The sequence below is a fragment of the Convolutriloba macropyga genome, chromosome 3 (genome assembly GCF_964194025.1).
Source record: "Convolutriloba macropyga chromosome 3, txConMacr16.3, whole genome shotgun sequence".
NCBI classification, from domain to species: domain Eukaryota; kingdom Metazoa; phylum Xenacoelomorpha; order Acoela; family Convolutidae; genus Convolutriloba; species Convolutriloba macropyga.
This window is the reverse complement of record NC_134470.1, coordinates 48,016,531-48,034,365: the sequence shown is the minus strand read 5'-3', so window position 1 is coordinate 48,034,365 and position 17,835 is coordinate 48,016,531. Positions and strand designations below refer to the sequence as shown.

At 31.7% G+C, this 17,835-nt stretch overlaps 1 protein-coding gene across 2 annotated transcripts in view; it reads right to left on the bottom strand.

Annotated features, from left to right (window-relative positions):
- LOC142337104 (neuronal acetylcholine receptor subunit alpha-2-like) overlaps positions 1-15,684 on the bottom strand; it is an 82,971-nt gene extending 67,287 nt beyond the window's left edge. Inside the window, exons 1-2 of one of the 2 annotated variants that reach the window (XM_075386187.1) lie at positions 14,351-15,684; positions 8,280-8,516 (exon numbers count right to left, since the gene is read on the bottom strand). In XM_075386187.1, coding sequence (XP_075242302.1) covers positions 8,280-8,516; positions 14,351-14,516 — 403 coding nt within the window. In that variant the 5' untranslated portion in view covers positions 14,517-15,684. The remainder of the gene's footprint in view (positions 1-8,279; positions 8,517-14,350) is intronic. The other variant, XM_075386188.1, reaches the window with a different exon arrangement.
- Between the last annotated feature and the right edge of the window lie 2,151 nt (positions 15,685-17,835).

Genomic DNA, 17,835 nt, shown 5'->3' with positions numbered 1-17,835 from the left:
TTATACAAAGTGGATCGAATTATCAAAAATGCGAAGTAGCTCAGCAACATCTTTGCAGACCAAAATGAGTTTTACGTAGTCGTACAACATAATCTCACGGGAAGTCATATAAAGGACAACTGATTTATCAAAAAGAATAACCAGAAGCCCCCCAATATTACCAATAATATGCCCATATTATTCTTATAAGATTATTAGATGCAGAAAAAACGTGGAATATTTTCCAACTTCTCCACTAAAAATGTGAGTGGGCGCCAAAGGAATCTTTATTTTTAATGAGCTCGAGAATGAGTATAGTTTAAAAAATGTATTTTTTAAAGTTTATTCATTATATATAATATTTAAAAAGTAAGCTTCAAAAGTTAGAAAAAATTACAGATTAAAACGAATGGAATGATAAAATGACCGCAGTTCGAAACAGTAGAAATGAGTGCTCTTAGGACAACAATATTATCTACTTTAGTCGTACGGATAGCTACACAGCCAAGGTTATAAGCTGACCTCAATTATTGTCACTCCTGATTTTGTGAGTGCATAAAATAATAAACTCTCCCAAAACATAACTGAACGATGACCAATTTCAAAATGTAATTTACATAAAGAAAATTAGCTAATGTCATTAGCAGTTTTTTTTACATTTTTTACTATTTTTGATTGTCTTCGGATTGCTTACAAAACCTTATCTGTAGCTATAGTTCTCGACTGAACCAGGGTGAAAACAGAATTTGATTACCAAAACAGTTACACTAGCTAAAATATGCTAGAGCATCTTTGAGAAAAATGTTGTCTTGTAAAAGGGACAAAACTTTTTCAAGTTATTTTAACACTGAAAAATGTGAAAGCTTCACAGCAAAAATTATGCCTACGTTTCATTGTCTAAGAGAATTGATAAAAATGGTGCACTGTAGAAACATAAATAATAACAAAGTGAAAAATCTTAGCAAAACTCGTCTGAACGCACAAGACGCCGCTGCATCAAATAATGAAAAAACTTTGCTGTAGTAAAATTAAGCTGCTATTCTATAACAATCCGATGTTTTAATGTTAATGTTCAATTTTTTTCAAGTTAGTCCTCGAAAGAATCAGAAAATCTTTCTAGAATAAGACCAAGTAGTTCGGTTGAATCATTTCCAAGATAAATAATAAACGCGATACAAGAGAGCTTTTAAATTTTTTAACGAATTGCGTATTCTGCTTAATGTGAATGGCTCATGAATTTCTTAAACTTGGCACAAAGGAAACTTCTAAAACTTTGCGGAAAAATGTTACTAAATACTAAATGGTAAAACCTTTTTAGATGCGCATGTGTTCTGAAATTTTGGAAGTTTATTTCGATATTAATATTTGACTCAGATCTGAACTTTTTAAAGAACATTTTTTGAAATACAGATGAATGTCAAGGAACTTAGAAAAGAAGAAGTGCGCAAAAAATCCAGAAATAAAACTTTTTTGACTAATTTTCAGATATTTCAGGATTTAGTTGAATTCCATAGAAAAATATTTGCCAAAAAGATAATCAAAATTGTTTTAATTAATTTTAAAAGTTTCCATTTTTAAATTTCAAACATTTAACTTTCAAAAAACAAACTCAATTTCTTAAAGATTCACAACGGAATACAATTATTGATTAATTTAAAGTGTAAAGTAGTTTTCTGGTCTAACATAATATTTATAGTAACATTTTTCAAATGGGTGTGTTGCACTTTAAATTGCAAAGCGAAATTAACAAGTAGACACAATTTTTTAACAACTAAGGAGGACTGGTGGATTCCACTAACTATGTTTCCAAAGTTACTATATGTGGTTATTTTATAATATAAAAATAAAGCAAAATTTTGAAACGTTTTGGTTAGCCGGAATGTTTGTGTTGATACCAAAATTATGAGCAGCTCATTTGCTCGTGGTAACTTTAGAAAACTCTTAAGAGCATAGAATCATTTTTGCGGAAACGTGGTCTAATTCTCTGCAAATTTGATCCTTGCACTCAACGGTTCTGCAGATCTTAGAAACTAAATCAGAGCAGTCCAACTAAGATGCAATCTCCTAAAAATCGAAAAATTTCATTGCATCAGATCTAGTCAAAATCTATAATCTTGTCCTATGATTTTAAAAACCAGGTAGATTGCTTTGGTGTAGATTATAATACCATTACTGTTATGCCATACCATTAAATTAAAATAAAGATTTACTTTTGAAAAAATTTTAATATTCTTTAACCAAATCGCAATTCGCAAAACATTAGTTTATATTAATTGTGCTCAAACAGCCACAATTTGGTTTATGACGTAGTCAACGATATGTGTTCTATTCTGATAAAAATAATAAGCTCCAGCACTTCAGTTTATGTTTCATCAAAAGAAGTATTAGAATCATTTTTATTTGGGAGAAACTAGGTAAATACCATACACAAAATGACCTATATGTATTCCTAAGGTAAACCTGATTTTCAAACTTTTTTTCAAACAAGAAAAATTAATTGTTATGTGCAATTATTCAATATTTCCACTAAATATTTGTAAAAGAGATTTTTTGCGGCTGGCAACAATTATTGGTTTTTTTCTTGAATGTTGACCTTGATGCCATATCAGATTTCAGACACACTTAATATTATTTTTGTTCCAACCCCTCTGGAGGGGGAAGGAACTATATACTCGAATGGGTTTTTTTTTGTTCAGTCAATTTTTGCCGATCGATATATTCATCGTAGAGAGTTGGGACTGGTATCATTAGAAAGCTTGTCCAGCGTAGAATGTGAAATTAAAAAGATTTTTTAAATTTTGGTTTCTTACAGGCAGTTATCGAGGATTGAATTTTGAGAAAATAAAGTGAATTCCGGTGAGATATTTTATTCACATTTTCCGGAATTTTTGACTAAAACTTGTTTGTTAATTTTGTTAATTTGTTAATTTTGTTAGAAAGTGTTGTTGATTTTTGTTTGTGAAGACAAAAAACTTTTTTGTAGGCTATTTTTAATATTTTTTTTTTGTCCAAAAGTCCGGCTAAATTTCTCAAAATTAAGACTTCATCAAAAACAGCACGAAATCAGTTTCTTTAGTCCAGTTTGATTATTAAATTTACAAGAAGTACAGACCCAAATACCACTAACACAATCATTTTAGACTCAAAATGGGGCCTTTTCTACTTCAAATTCCGTTGAGAGTGGACGGTAATTAAAACTTTGCCGTTTTTTGCTAAATGTTTTCGTTGATTATCGCAAACGCAGCATCTATTTTTGAGTTTTTAGCTAACAAAATATCAATATCTAGAACATTCAAATAATTAAGTCTTCCTAATGGACAAACAGCATTAGCAGGGCTAGTTTTGGACCAATCTTGGACTGGTATAATCCAATAAAATTTTGGATTGTAATCAGTCGGTCTTTTTTATTAAAAAATCGATCTTTTCTACATTAATTAAATAACAGAACATTTCAAACCAAAGCTCACCAATGAAAAGTCCGATTGGATTCCTAAATAGCTTCACATTGTTGTATCTAGTTGATTACTTGAAAGCTTATGTTCGTTTTGACTTTTAAAATTTTTGATTTTTAAAAAAATAATGACTTATTAAAATTTGCCCCTATTTTTATCTTAATTTGGTCAACTTGTAGCTTAATGCCAGCAATGAAAGAATGCGTCTTCTTTTTATTGGAATCAAATTTATTGCGGTTTTACGCCTTAAGTTATATTTTCTGGCTTCGATATTACTAGATTTCAAATTTTATTAAAATTTTTTAGGTAATTGCCCATTTTTCACGTTTTCTAGTTTTGTCACATTATCACGTTATTGACAGTTCGATACCTAAACTATTGGTTTTCAAATTGAGGCATGATTGATAATATTAAAACCCTTAAAGATATAGATTGTGGTTTTAACGGCTTCGACATTACTTTATCGACGATTTTTTTTTGAATTTTTTAAATTTTGTCTTTAGCTGTCCTTTTTACTTTGTCTTTTTAGTCGTATGAAAATTCCAGTACAAGGACCCGTTTCATTGGATTTTCATCGAAAAATAGATGAACCGATATTGTGATAATAGTAGATAGCTGATGGCTTTCATGACAAACAATTGTTTTATAAATTAATAAAAAACGCATTGTAACTTCCCAATTTTGCTTCTTCTATTGTCTCTTTTTTTATCTAGGCTTGTTGATTACAAGCCAAATTTGACATTATTATTGTCAACGGAAGGTTTCAAGAGGGATTGCTGAAACACAATCTAATGTTTTTAAAGAATTCGTTGACTTTACTGGCTTCGACACGGAAAAAAAGTAAATTAATTTTTGATTTTTGTCGTGTTTGACCTACACCATGCAGACGTTAGACATATTTTGGATATTTTCAATTCCAAGGGCCTGCTTTAGAAGAATAAATGAACCTATTTAAATTTTTCATTCTGTAATTAATGGCGTTAATGTCTTTGTGAAAATTTTTTTCGAAAAAAAATAAAGGATTAATTAATTTTGCATTTTTTTCATTTTTATCTACTTATTTCCTAGCTTCATTATTCAAAGGTTACATAATTCTTTATTGGCGCTAGCAAAAAGTGCAATCGAACATATTTTGATGGCCATAGTATGACTTTACGGTTTTGAAAACAATTTCTGCCGAGTTTTAATTGATTTTTTGTTTGTTGTATATTTGTTGTTCTTTTTGTAACCGCATAAAAAATTTAATATCGGCAACTTTTAATGCCTTTTATAGAAGCATTGGTAATCGTACACCTATGGGATATTTTAGTTGATTTCTAATGGTTTTCATTACCTTGAAATTATTTGTTTTAAAAAAAATAAGCGAATTTTACAACTTTACTGTTTTTGTTCTTTATTGTCTAATTGTTATTAAGCCCTCTTACTGAGTAGTCTCATATCTTTTCTGGTGAATAAAAGGTTATTTTGTTTTAAATGAGCTTTATCTGGCGCTATTTTGACTATGTTATTGTTTTGTTTTTTAAAACGGACAAATTTTCTGATGTAATTAAAGTTTGTTGTCGTTGTTTGATTTTGTTGTTCGTCTTAAATGTCTTTCTTAATTTTGGCGTATCTCAGCAATTTAATGCACCATCATTCACTCAACAACCGAGTTATTTGCTTTGGAGGTTATCTTTTCGTTCAAACACCACTTTTTTAAAAAAAAATACTCGAGTTTTTGGTATATTCCTTATTTGGTAGACAATCATGCCAAAATTGTGGATGAGCGGGTTCGGAACCTTATGTGCAATTGCACATTACCGAGTCACCTTGTTGATAATCTGCTTTTATCGTTTAAGAATTTCTGTTACAAAAACTTCATCAGGAAAAATATGTAATATTCAAATCTTGTAAGAATTGAAAAGATGTCTTACAAGATCATAGTCAGGCGACGCATAATAGTTTTTTTACAGTTTTTATTATTAATCTCAATTACTACAAAATTTAGCAGTTGAAAGTAGGAAACGATTTTTTCTTGCGTTTTAGACATACAGTTCTGCCTTAATCCTTGCGTTCAGAACCTCAATATAGAACACGAATCACAAATTTTCGACAGTCCGAGTTTGGAGTGATCATTTTTACTCTTTTTTTGAATGTTTACTTCAAAATTTACTTTATATCTGTTTAACTGGGTCGACCTCATAATTGAAGAAATTGTTACAATACAACTTCCTATTAAGTTGTTCATGAAAAGTTGTAATCCTAGAAGTTTCATAAAATGAAAATTGAAATTTACCAAATTCTAAGAGAAATCAGGAAAAAGGCTAAAACAAAGTGCAAATAAAGTGTTTAAAAAAATTAGTGAGCAAAAATTTGGACACTATTATTTTTCAGTGATATCGTATTTATGAAAACGTTGTAGTCACAGAATTTCATACAAAAAAAAAATATTTTTGCCAGCCTTAAAAAACGACTTCACAATTGTGCGATGTTTAGGAAGTTGCTTATTCTACAGTCAGCTGAAATGTCAGCCTCAGATGACAACTTTTTAAATTATGTTATGGAAAAGTTGTATTCATAAAACATCATAAAGCAAAAAACGAATTTGCGTGCTTGTTAACAGCTGATTTTAATGCAATGCGTAACTTAGTGACTTTTTCATGCCTACTTGCTATTTAGAGTTGATTGTAATGGTATGTGAACACTATTTACTATTCAATATGATTGGTGTCAATGAAACAGCTCATTTTGAAAAATTCTATAAACCATTTTAAACACTAAGCTTGAAGACTCTGGAGGCCCATTTGTCACGTTCTCTTGGATGGTAAAAAAACCCGAGATTTTTCTATAGGGTCATTGCTCAAAAAAATTGCTGTTTAAAACAGGTATGTCAAAACACTTCTTTTTTGGTTTTGTTTAAAGATTACACTCTTTTCTTTACTACTAAGAATAGGCTGCTCAAAAACAGATATATCGAGCGTGTGTTAGGCAAAATTTGGTCATGGGTTAAGAAAGTTTCCCATACGTGATATACGAGTGTTTTATAAAGTCAATTTTTTGTTAAATGTCCATCCATATAGGCCCTTGCAGGGACCTTTTCTCATGTGCTTTATTTTAATTGTGCTTTGTTTCTCTGCTCTTATGATGGGCTATAATGTTCCTGGCCTATCCGGGATTTCAGATTTTAGCTATATTATGTCTTGGAAAAAAGAGCCTGCGTATCCTGCAGAAAAAACAGTCAAAACTGTTTTCCCTTGTAGTTTAGGAAGCTCATGAAGACTCACAACAAAACCAAGACTCTTTAAATACCTCCTGTTTGTTGTTATACAGAAGTAGTTACCGTAGAACTTCCTTTTATGGAAAAGTTGTAATCATTGAACTTCCACTTATGAAAAAGTTGTCGTCATAGAACTCTCATTATGGAAGGGTTATAGTTCTAAAACTTTCATTTCTGATAAAGTTGTAGTCCAATTTCTTAAGAACTTTTTTGAATGTATGAAGTGGATGCTCCATAATATGAAACTTCTGATTAAAACTTTTTGTCAACTGGGGTATATTTTTTGCACGAGTGGTAGTATCTGTGTGACTCTTTGAGTGAATCTCTCTCTCTCTCTCTCTCTCTCTCTCTCTCTGTGTGTGTGTGTGTGTGTGTGAGATGTGTGTGTGTGTGTGTGTGTGTGTGTGTGTGTGTGTGTGTGTGTGTGTGTGTGTGTGTGTGTGTGTTGGTTGCGTTGTGTTGTGTTGTGGTTTTTAATCTTTTGAGGAAAATTTTCCTTTGGTACTGGCTGGCATTTTTTCTTGCCGTTTTTCTAACCAAACTCATCAAGTTCAATCGCATATACTCAATAATCATCATCGGTGGAATACGATTCGAAATATCAAATGGGGCTTTTTGATTCAATATTGAAGTGGTGGTTAAGAAGGAATAAATAAAAGTTGTGCGACAATTACCACCATTACTCACAATCACAGAGCTAAGATGACATATAATATCTACTTGTTAGTTCTTGTCTACAAAATAATGCTGTTTAGTATTCGGTAAAATGAGTGTTTGCACTGTCAACGTGGTTTCAAATATGTTACACAAGAAAAGGTCGCCGTTTGTGACAGCACTACAATTAATGGACATGGAACTGACATGTTACAAGTACACGCAAATAAATTGCAATAACTCAAAGATAGAGCCACTTGTTTGCCAGTTAGCCAGCCTACATTGAGGGAGAACTACACTTTGGACAGTGTTGTGACCCGACAAAAAATCAGGGAGCCGACTGTCTCATGATTAGCATATACCAGATGTATATGCTAATGTTGTTAAAGATTGCTTATCATTGTTTTGCGCTTAAATTCTGCAAAAAAATCATAACTATTTTATAAAACGCATCCTTTTAATTATTTACAATATTTTCAAGAAAAAACCTTTGTTCCACCAACCGCCAAAGTAGAAAAAGTTTAAACCTTTTCATCAAAGGTCAATTCTTGAAAGTTTCGGTCTCAAATGGAAGTACAACTTTTCAAACTTTTGCATAATTCAAGCGCAACACAACAAAGACAAGCAAACTTATGTACTTTTGACAAGCAAACTAACGATTAGTTTACGATACCTTCGTAGCAAACTTTTATACGTTGGAAGCCTGAGTGACCAAACTAATGCGTACTAATGCCTGTAATCCCCCACTTCCCCCAGATGAGTGCGAGCATAATTTTACGGACTCCACATTCTGATTTTTCATTTTTATCGCAGAAACGTTCTGTGTAAAACACAAATAAATTTAAACTAGCAATCTTAGACGAAACCCTGGGGTAATACGCAATTTGAGATTGACGGCTATCTGATTTTTTCTGGTCTTCTTGTAAACATACAACTACCTTTGATGAGTTGAGCAGCCGCAGCGTATAACAACTGGCGATGTCTGTCAAATGTGAATTCGACTTCTGACATGTTTCGTCTTCCTTGTTGTCTATTCAACTTACTCTCCGACTTGGCGTCGGCATTACTTTTAGCAGATCTGTCGTGCTTAGCCGAAGACTGCCTTCTATGGGCTTGTCTTTTACTTTCTATGAGCTCATAGTGTGTTTGCCCGTTATTGCTTGAGCTTGCTTCCTCTAAAAAGAATTCATTTTTTTAGCAAAGATGAATGATCTCGTCAGGCCTATAAAATAACCGTGCTTGACCAAAGGAATTTTCCCTTACGTTATGCACCCCAGTTACCGAGAATGCGACATTACAAAGTAAATCATTGTGTAAAAACATGGTACGTGAGCTTAGGGTTGCAAAAAATATGCACTCACTAAGCAGGGGCACAAAAGGAAAATATCCCAATTTCAACTCCCAGAATTAACTAATGCAATCTGGATCGGTAGCATATGCATGTCTGTAGTTTTTTATAAACAATTTCATCGAAAAACAGAAGTTGAATCCAAAGGAGACATCTGGGCCTAAACTTATTGCTTCTAGACACGTCAGGTTCTTAGTTTTATTGAGTCAGGTGAAAAAATACATTCTTGATTGAACATAAGAAAATATTAGAAATCGTCAGATAATTGAGAACTCTGTACGTTGTAAACAAGACGGCTACTGCGGGTCTGTGGGTAACACAGAATTTTACAACATACCTCTCAAGGTTGAGAAAACAGCTTAAATTCTATCAGAGAATTGGCTGGAAGTATCCGAATGAAAATAGCTTGAGTTGGAAAAAATGGACTACATCATATGCCGTCTCTCAATTGCAGAAGAAACAAAAATTTTCTAGAAAAAAAAGTTTCAAACACTTCGAAAGCTTGCTTGCACGCACATACACACATCACACACACACACACACACACACACACACACACACACACACGCAGACGAACCCACACATTCACACATATACACATTTGTATTGGTAATTGGTCTTTAATCAACGTTCCCTGCAGTTCAATTAGATCTTCTTTGTTTTTTGTTTGAAAACGAGGCGAGGACGTAATAGCAATGTCGACACTAAATGTTGAAATGAACTCGTTTGAAGTTTATAGAAGTTTGAAATTTTTGTCATTTTTGATGTTTCATGAGCATATTTTGTCAATTATTATTTTAATAATCTTGCAACTACCAGCTGTAGTTACTAACAAAATTTTCGTTTTTAAGTATCTTGTCACATTTTTCTTAAAATTTCTAAGAATTTTAGTCCATAATATGTACAGGAATTTTTCTCTGTTGCGCTATAAAGTAGTGTTGAGAACAATCTTTTCACTAATTTGGCCCCACCTCTCATTGAATTATATAATAAGTATATTTTCAATATCCTAATCAATTTTATATGAACTGAAAAATGTTGAAATTTTCCTAAACTTCAGCAAAACTCTTTTGATTTGTGAAGTTTAGAGAGCATAAACAAAAAAACTAACGTTAAAGGAGTGGAAATGATCCGTTCAAAAAACAACGTCCAAATACAGAGATGAAAAAAATGATTTTGTTATAATTTTTCAAAATAATTTTGAACATTTGTAACAAGTTCTTTGACATGACGATCTGTAAATTCCCTAACTCCCAAAATTCTCTGCATTACTGATTGGTTTGAGAGACTTTCTCTGTCAATATGAAAGATACAAAATTTGAAACAATTTGGATCTCTGCTTTTGGAAAAATTTTGTTTATTTGTTGTCCGTGGTTTTTAAATTTAAATAAAGTAATAACAATGTGGTCAAAAAAAAGAACGAAAAAAATTGAGTTTTGCTTGTAAACTTTCTGATTTAGTCTCTTGCTGAACAAAATTATTTGGTTCTAATAGGAAATCAAACAAAACTCTCTGAATAAATTGAGACATTTTACCAAAAACTGCGGGGACGAATCTCACGTTGTCAACTGAGAAAAGGGGCAACGTTTATTAAAAAAAACTGACAATAAAAAATCCAACCTGGATTTGTGACGCAGCAAGTTCTTTTGTGAGAATTTCGAATTCTGAAAAAGGGCGTGGTGTCTATTCGTTATCCTTAACACTCTATGGTTGTATTTTTTCAGTTGTGCTTGCTTTTTTTGCTCTATTTTTGAAGCTTTCTTGATTATATAGAAATTAATTTCCATGGTTTTGCGCTCTACTGGAGAAATGCAAAAAATGTTTACTGGCTATATCTGGTAAATGGAGTAGACTTTTTTCAAATAAATTAAGTAGTCAAATGGTGAAAACCATTTACTCCGAAAACAAAGTTTTTAATAGTATTTTACACTTTATTGTCCAATTGAAAGAACGAAGAGAATTTTAGAAATTGAATTTATTTCCTGAAAATCCTAGCAGATTAGCAGGTCAAGTTTGTTGGAGTTAAATTGATTGAGGTAATTTGATCTCATTGTTATGCATTGAATGGCCGCGCATTGTCTGGAAAGTACAGATGATTCATTGTTTACTTCTAGTAAACCATGGTGGTATTCCTCAATAGTTTTCTCCAATTAATTACAAATATTTTTAATACCTCAACAAATTGCTATTGCGCGCTTCAGTTGAAGATTGGGGAAACATGGTTTTTCAATTATCATTAATTGTCCAACATGATTATCATAACTAACGCATACTTCGAATTATTCACTGTAGAGAATGACAAAGTTAAATACATTTGAACATATTTTAGCGTTGCATCAACAATATGAAGTGCATTAGAAGAAAACAAAAATCTGGAGAGGAAAAAGCATGTACGTAGAACAGTTGCACTATCTTATTTGAAATTGAAAAGAAACTTCAACGGCATCCGGTTTAGGTTGTGGTAGTTAAACGTTTTGTGAGAAAAACTTAAAATACTCTCGTTTCACTGAAAACCTGCCTAAGTTTTATGGCAACTTTGCACCAGAACAAAATTGCACATTAATGTAAGTGCTGGGAGCTACCTTGTACATTTTTCATTACAGACATATAATTAAAATGCTTTCGCACAATTACTAATTTTGTTTAAACTTCAAACTAATGGAAGTTCAATATTGCATAATTGTTCCAACCCCAAAATTTATTTTTGTTTCCAGTTAAATTGTTTGTGGGTTAGGTGCTTCATAGCAGCCTTACATTTTTGTCGAGCCAAATTTGACCACTCAATCAATTGTTGAAGAGACATTTTCAAATCTTTAATTTCTCAGGAAAAATTAAGGTCTAATGTTTCCAAACATTTTGCAAATTACTCGCTTTTCAATTTTAAAATCTGCGTTCACACGTCAAATGATTGAGTAATTGTAAAACATATTTTGTTTTAGAGTTTCAAAAAAAGTATGCACTAAGTTTGACTCATTTAGCACAACTCTGACTCCGTAAATATTAAATCTTATGTAAACCAGTAGAAAAAAAACATTTTTTTAAACAATTAACCCAAAATTTTTGTTTTTTATAAAAAAAAGTCATTTGCTTCATATAACGCATAATTTGCTACGAATTCTTCTGAATTTACTCTTTAGAACTTATTGTAATTAATTTTTTTGCAATGTATGATATATGAGAAAAAACTGAACTCCATGAAAAGAATAAAACAGTACTTTTTCTACTATAAAATGCTTCAAATTGCGTGCATAACTTTGTTTGATATTTTTTGTTTTTTTTGGTTGCATCTCTAACAATTGAATCATTGAAAGTAACGTATTGCACATGTGGCACTGTTTATGCCCTGCTGGATCTCAACAAAAGTAAAAGAAGTTTCAGTTACTTTTTTGGGAAAAATTTTCTTCATCTTCGCCGGTATGTTTGGGTTCTATTTTGCGTTTTTGAGAGTGCAAACTGTTGAAAAATTCTGAGAGAAAAGATGGATTAGCTGTTGTTATCAAGCTTATATGCGTTTACGAGTGATCATGTTATCAAGTTACGGTTTCAAGCTCTCATACACTGATGGTTTATTGACACTTTAGATGCACAATTTTCAATCTTTCAAAGTTTCTCAAGAGAACAAAAGTTGGTCAAGCATCTAAAATTAAATGTGGGATATCCCAAAATTAAAATTAAGGGAGAGATTCTTTTACTAGTATGACAAAAGAGATTTTTTCCGCCTATTGTAAAAGTTAAAAAAAGTGGGTTGGAATACTATGTGCGAACGCCCATTGCCAATCGACCTTGTCAGATGTTAAATTGAAGAATGAGCAATTACAGTTATCAATGTTTCATAGGTCAGATTTTGATAATTCTATCACATTAAAGTAAAATTACACTTAACCACGGGATTTAAAAAGTAGATGACTTTCTTAGTGTGATAAACTTTCGTTACTTTTCGTGTCATTCTATTATTTATAATATGATTCCGTTCTTGATTATAAAAATATGGTCTTTCACTTAACGCTAACTAAGTTCTGACAATTTTTTAAATGAGAAGATAAGTTTCGAATAGAAATAAGATAGGGAAGCTCTAAAAACAAGTTTATGAAAAAATAAAGTTGGAAATGCTTAAAAGGCAGAAATAAGTTCCAATAGACAAAAGAGTTACAGGATTTAATTATTTATTTAATTATTTTTGATTAGCGCATTTTTGAGAACGCACTAAACCCAACCTTCGTTTTTTTTCGAAATTTTTTCAAATGATGCTTTGTTTGATTTATAATTTGACATCATATAAATTAAATAAAAGGCTATTTTATTTTACATGTTTGATAACAGTTCAACAATTTGATGTCACTGGCGCGCGATTTTCCCAACTATAACCCATATTCAAGTCCTCCCAAATTCAGAAGAGAAGTCAAGGAATATCTATTTGATTTAGCTAAGAAGAAATTTAATTACAAATCGTACCCATATGGATAGACAGTGTTTGAGGGAAATCAAATTCAAGCCCCGTGAGGGGTTTACTAAGCTTGGTGAAACGAAGCTCAGTGAAATTTATTATTATTATTATTATTATTATTATTATTTTTATTTTTATTATTATTATTATTATTATTATTATTATTTTTATTATTATTATTATTATTTTCAGTATTGTTTTTATTATTATTATTATTAATATTATTATTATTATTATTTTTATTATTATTATTATTATTATTATTTTTTTATTATTATTATTATTATTTTCAGTATTGTTTTTATTATTATTATTATTATTATTATTATTATTATTATTATTATTATTATTATTATTATTATTATTATTATTATTATTATTATTATTATTATTATTATTATTATTGTTAGAGTATACACTCTAGTAAATAAGTTGTCATCATAAGATGGAGCTTGAAATGATAGCTCAATATAAGAGAGCATAGTAAGACTCTTGCAGTGTGGACCAGTTGGCTCAGTAGAGAGCACAGGATTGCGATCAATTAAGAGATTGTGGGGTCGCAACCCACATAGGTCCCAAACTTTACTCTCACTATAATGGTGTTGACATAGAATCAACATAACGAGCAAAGAGTTGCTCTAATGATAATAATAATAATAATAATAATAATAATAATAATAATAATATTAATAATAATAATAATAATAATTATTATTATTATTATTATTATTATTATTATTATTATTATTATTATTATTATTATTATTATTATTATTATTATTTTTATTATTATTATTATTATTATTATTATTATTATTATTATAAAAATGTTTAGTATGGCTACGGTTGAGCTCTGATGCATCCTAAAATTTTGTTCACATATAATATCTTATTTATAAATTATAGTTTAAAACTGGGGTGAACTTCTCTTAAAAATGACTAATGCATCATATTTTAGAGTCAAGCTCCTTAAGTGCTTGAGTTCAGAAAACCTTAATCAGATAGCTTTTTACCAGAAGTCTTGTCTCCAGACATCATTATTTGTGACGGCGACAACAATTCGGCCTTGACGACAAAAATCAATACCCTAGCTAAACATAAAAGAACTTTTTGAACCACCGACGCGTAGGGTTTTCTGCTACTATTTGTAATTCCCTGTTGCGAGGTTATTTTCTTTTATCCTACGCTGTTTACTTTGTTTACGTTATTTATTTTACCTGTAATCTCAAATTTGAATTGATGATGTCCCGTGTCAGAGTACCTGGCGTGGGCAGTGAACAAGAAAAGATCTCCCAGTAATAGCAATGCCCCAATGTGTAATAACAGTGACGAGTTATAATGGATAACCGGGTATCGATTAGTATTGGTTATAACAGGTCTCATTCTCTCTCCGTTCCATACATACAACCGTCCGCCGTAATCGAGCTAGGTAACAAGTCAAAATAAGTAACTAATAGCTACTCACAAAAAGTTCATCATTATGTATAACAATAATTTTGTGGTAAAAATCTTGTAAGATTCAACAACGTCTTGGAAGAATCTTTTAATATGTTACAAGATTAACTTTTGTTTTTGGATCGGCTTCACATAAAAATCAGATTTAAATTATCTCCAATAAAAAAACTCTGTTTGATATAAATCAGCCATCATGCGTAAAAAAGTGCATAATATTTTTTATTCATCGAAAGTTGCACAAAAAGATTTTTGAGAAAAATGTTGCACTTGAATATAATTTCGTGCTAAACTTAGCAGAAAAACGAACAGTTTGGGTTCTGTTTGCGTATTAGGGCGTGATAGCCGCTTGTTAAAACCACGAAAACAAATTTAATTCATATGATAAAGACTAAAATCTTATCAAAATTTATTGTTTCACGCTTGTCTTCTGGTTTTTACCCGCGATCAAAATCCTAACTCTATGCCAATGAATATAAAAATAATTCGGGTCTCAAATTTTCAGCCCTCGAGGGTGAAAGTGAGCGTGTTGGGGTGGGAGGCGGGTTGAGGTAATGGGGGATTGGGGTAAATAATCAATTTGGAATACCTGCCCAGAACACTGTGGACTTTAATGTCAGTCCAGACATTGTGTGACTGTTGGACAACCAAATTGGTGGCGACTGAAAGATATAAAACAGCAATCACCAAGAATTATGAGCTCCAAAATTGAAAGCTAAAGGAAAACAGACTACTCTGTTGCAATAACAACACAGATAATCGTAGTGGGGCAGGGGTACTTTTTCATAAGCGTAATGGTTGAGTGCGTAACAGAGTGTGAGAGAGAGAGAGTTTGGAATAAAAAGTGCAATTAGTGTTTCCCAATTTCTTCCCAAAATGGCTTCAGTGCTGGTAGTATAAATGTCACATTCCTCATTGTGTCAGGACCATATGTGGCCTAGAAAACAATGGGCAGTTTAAGCCAGGGTCTAACTTACACGCTTATAATCACAAAAATCTATTCTCCATTTTCAAATAACTTCTTTGGCCTTTTTCACTAAATTTAACCGCTTTTGGTCACATTGTTGATCTGAAAAATCTATCACATAATTTCAGCCAATCAAACTGCAGGAAATTTTCCATGCTATTTTTCTGTTTGACTGATAAGGAAATAGGCTAATATTTACATACCAAGTTGTAAGTGGACTTTCGTGCGGTACTATTTTTCCTGTTGTAAAACTCCAAAAATTATTTCAGTAGGCTGTAAATAAAAAGTAAATTAACTGGCGACAGAAATAAATAAAAACTGATAAACTAAGGGAACTAATTCGGAATACACAATATGTAAAATGCCATTCTTTTCGTTCAGATTGTATAGTTAAAGATTTAATAAATTTGTGTTGCCAACTACTTTGGATAAAAACAATTGCTTGCGAGTATTTCCTGAATGAACTCAGATGCTGTGCTCAAATCACAGACAAAGTAAACACACCTAAACATGATTCACATTTTGAATACCAAGTATGAAAAAAACAAAATTCGTTCTTCTCAGCACTCCAGAGTAAAGTTTGCAGTTTCTTCAAATTTAAGTCAACTCGATTGAGTTTAGGTTTTGGTTTGCAATTTGGCGATCAGGAAAAAAACGATTTAAGTCACGATTTAAGCTTTGATCCAGGACGCGCAACAGAAAAATCTTATACTACAAGTGCTGATAAATTTCTTACCAAGTTTTCTTTTAAGAAGAAAACAGAAGTTCTCCGAAAAAGAATTATTTATTAGACCCTAAATCTGTTTTGACGAACATTGCCCTTTTTTGTTGATGAGAAGTAAAAACTAATTTAAAGATTGGGCGGTTGAGATGAACACCATTTTCTGCAAAAAAACCCACTCTTATTCGATGAGGAGCTCAATAAACATATAGAAATATTAAATTCAACTTTCCTGAAAAGAAAATTATATCTGTAGTTACTGCTTCTTCAATGATTAAATTTTTAGTCTGGACACCCCCAGTGTGCACCCAATAGGTCCGGCATCTCAAATACGCAACCTAGTAGGGTCCGATACCCCCTGTGAGCGACTCAAGCAAGTTGGCCATCCGATACTCAACCAAAGTCTGTCTGATCATCGGCAATTCCAGTCTAGATCAGAGCACACGTCGGCGCGATCAGAGCTGATATCGCTTGTGCAGCTTACATTATCGCAGATATAAAAGGCCTTAAATATTCTTTGATCAGTACTTACAAGATAGAAACTTTCTCTTATCATATCCTGCATGAGACCCCAGACTTGCTGATTTTCATTATAAAGCAGGGTGAGAATATACTGACTCTGCTGTAATCTAGGAAAAGTATTTGCTGCATAAAATAGTATGAGTCTGAAGTATTACCAAATTCAGTTACTAGATTGTTTTATACCTAAGCTGAGAAGGTGACAAGGAGGCTCGGTAATGTACGTTTGCACATAAAGTTCCGACCCCGCCCATCGACATTTTTGGCACAAGTATCTACCAAATGAGGAACAGATAGAAAACCCCAAAAATTCTCCAAAGTTTTTTTTCAAAAACAAATGTGTACGAACAAAGATCGCCTCCAACGGAAATAACTCAGTGGAGTAAAAAAAAATGCTGCATTAGATTCATGAGATCAGTCATTATTAAGAAAGCAAGTCAAGACGAGCAATAAAATTTAACAACAATAACAACAAACATTATTTACATCCAAAATTTTATGTCCATTTTAAAAAAGAAAACTTACAAACAAGATAAAATTAGCGTCGGATAAAAATGAAACTAAACAAAATAACGTTTTATTTACTAGAAAAGATATGTGACCACTCAATAAAAGGCTGGGAAACAAATAGACAATAAAGAACAAAAAACAGCAAAGATTAAAAAAAATTTTGCTTATATTTTTAAAAGCAATTATTTACATAGTAAGGAAAACTATTAGATGGCAATTGAAAACATCCAACATGTTTACGTCTTCATAGGATGGTATTAAGCCCCAATTTAATAGTCAAATTCTTATGCGGTTACAAAAAGAACAACGAAAAGAGACAACAAAAAAAATTCAATCAATACCTGCGAGAAAACGCTGTCGAAGCCGTAAAGCCATATTTGGCCCCTCAAAATATGTTCAATTGAGCCCTCCTGGAATGCCAAAAATGTGGTGTCGGCCATCTCATTAAGGAGAATAGGTAACAATTGAAAAGAATAAAAGGTCTAAATTAATTAGCACTTGTTTTTTCTAAACCAATTTTTTCCAAAGTCATG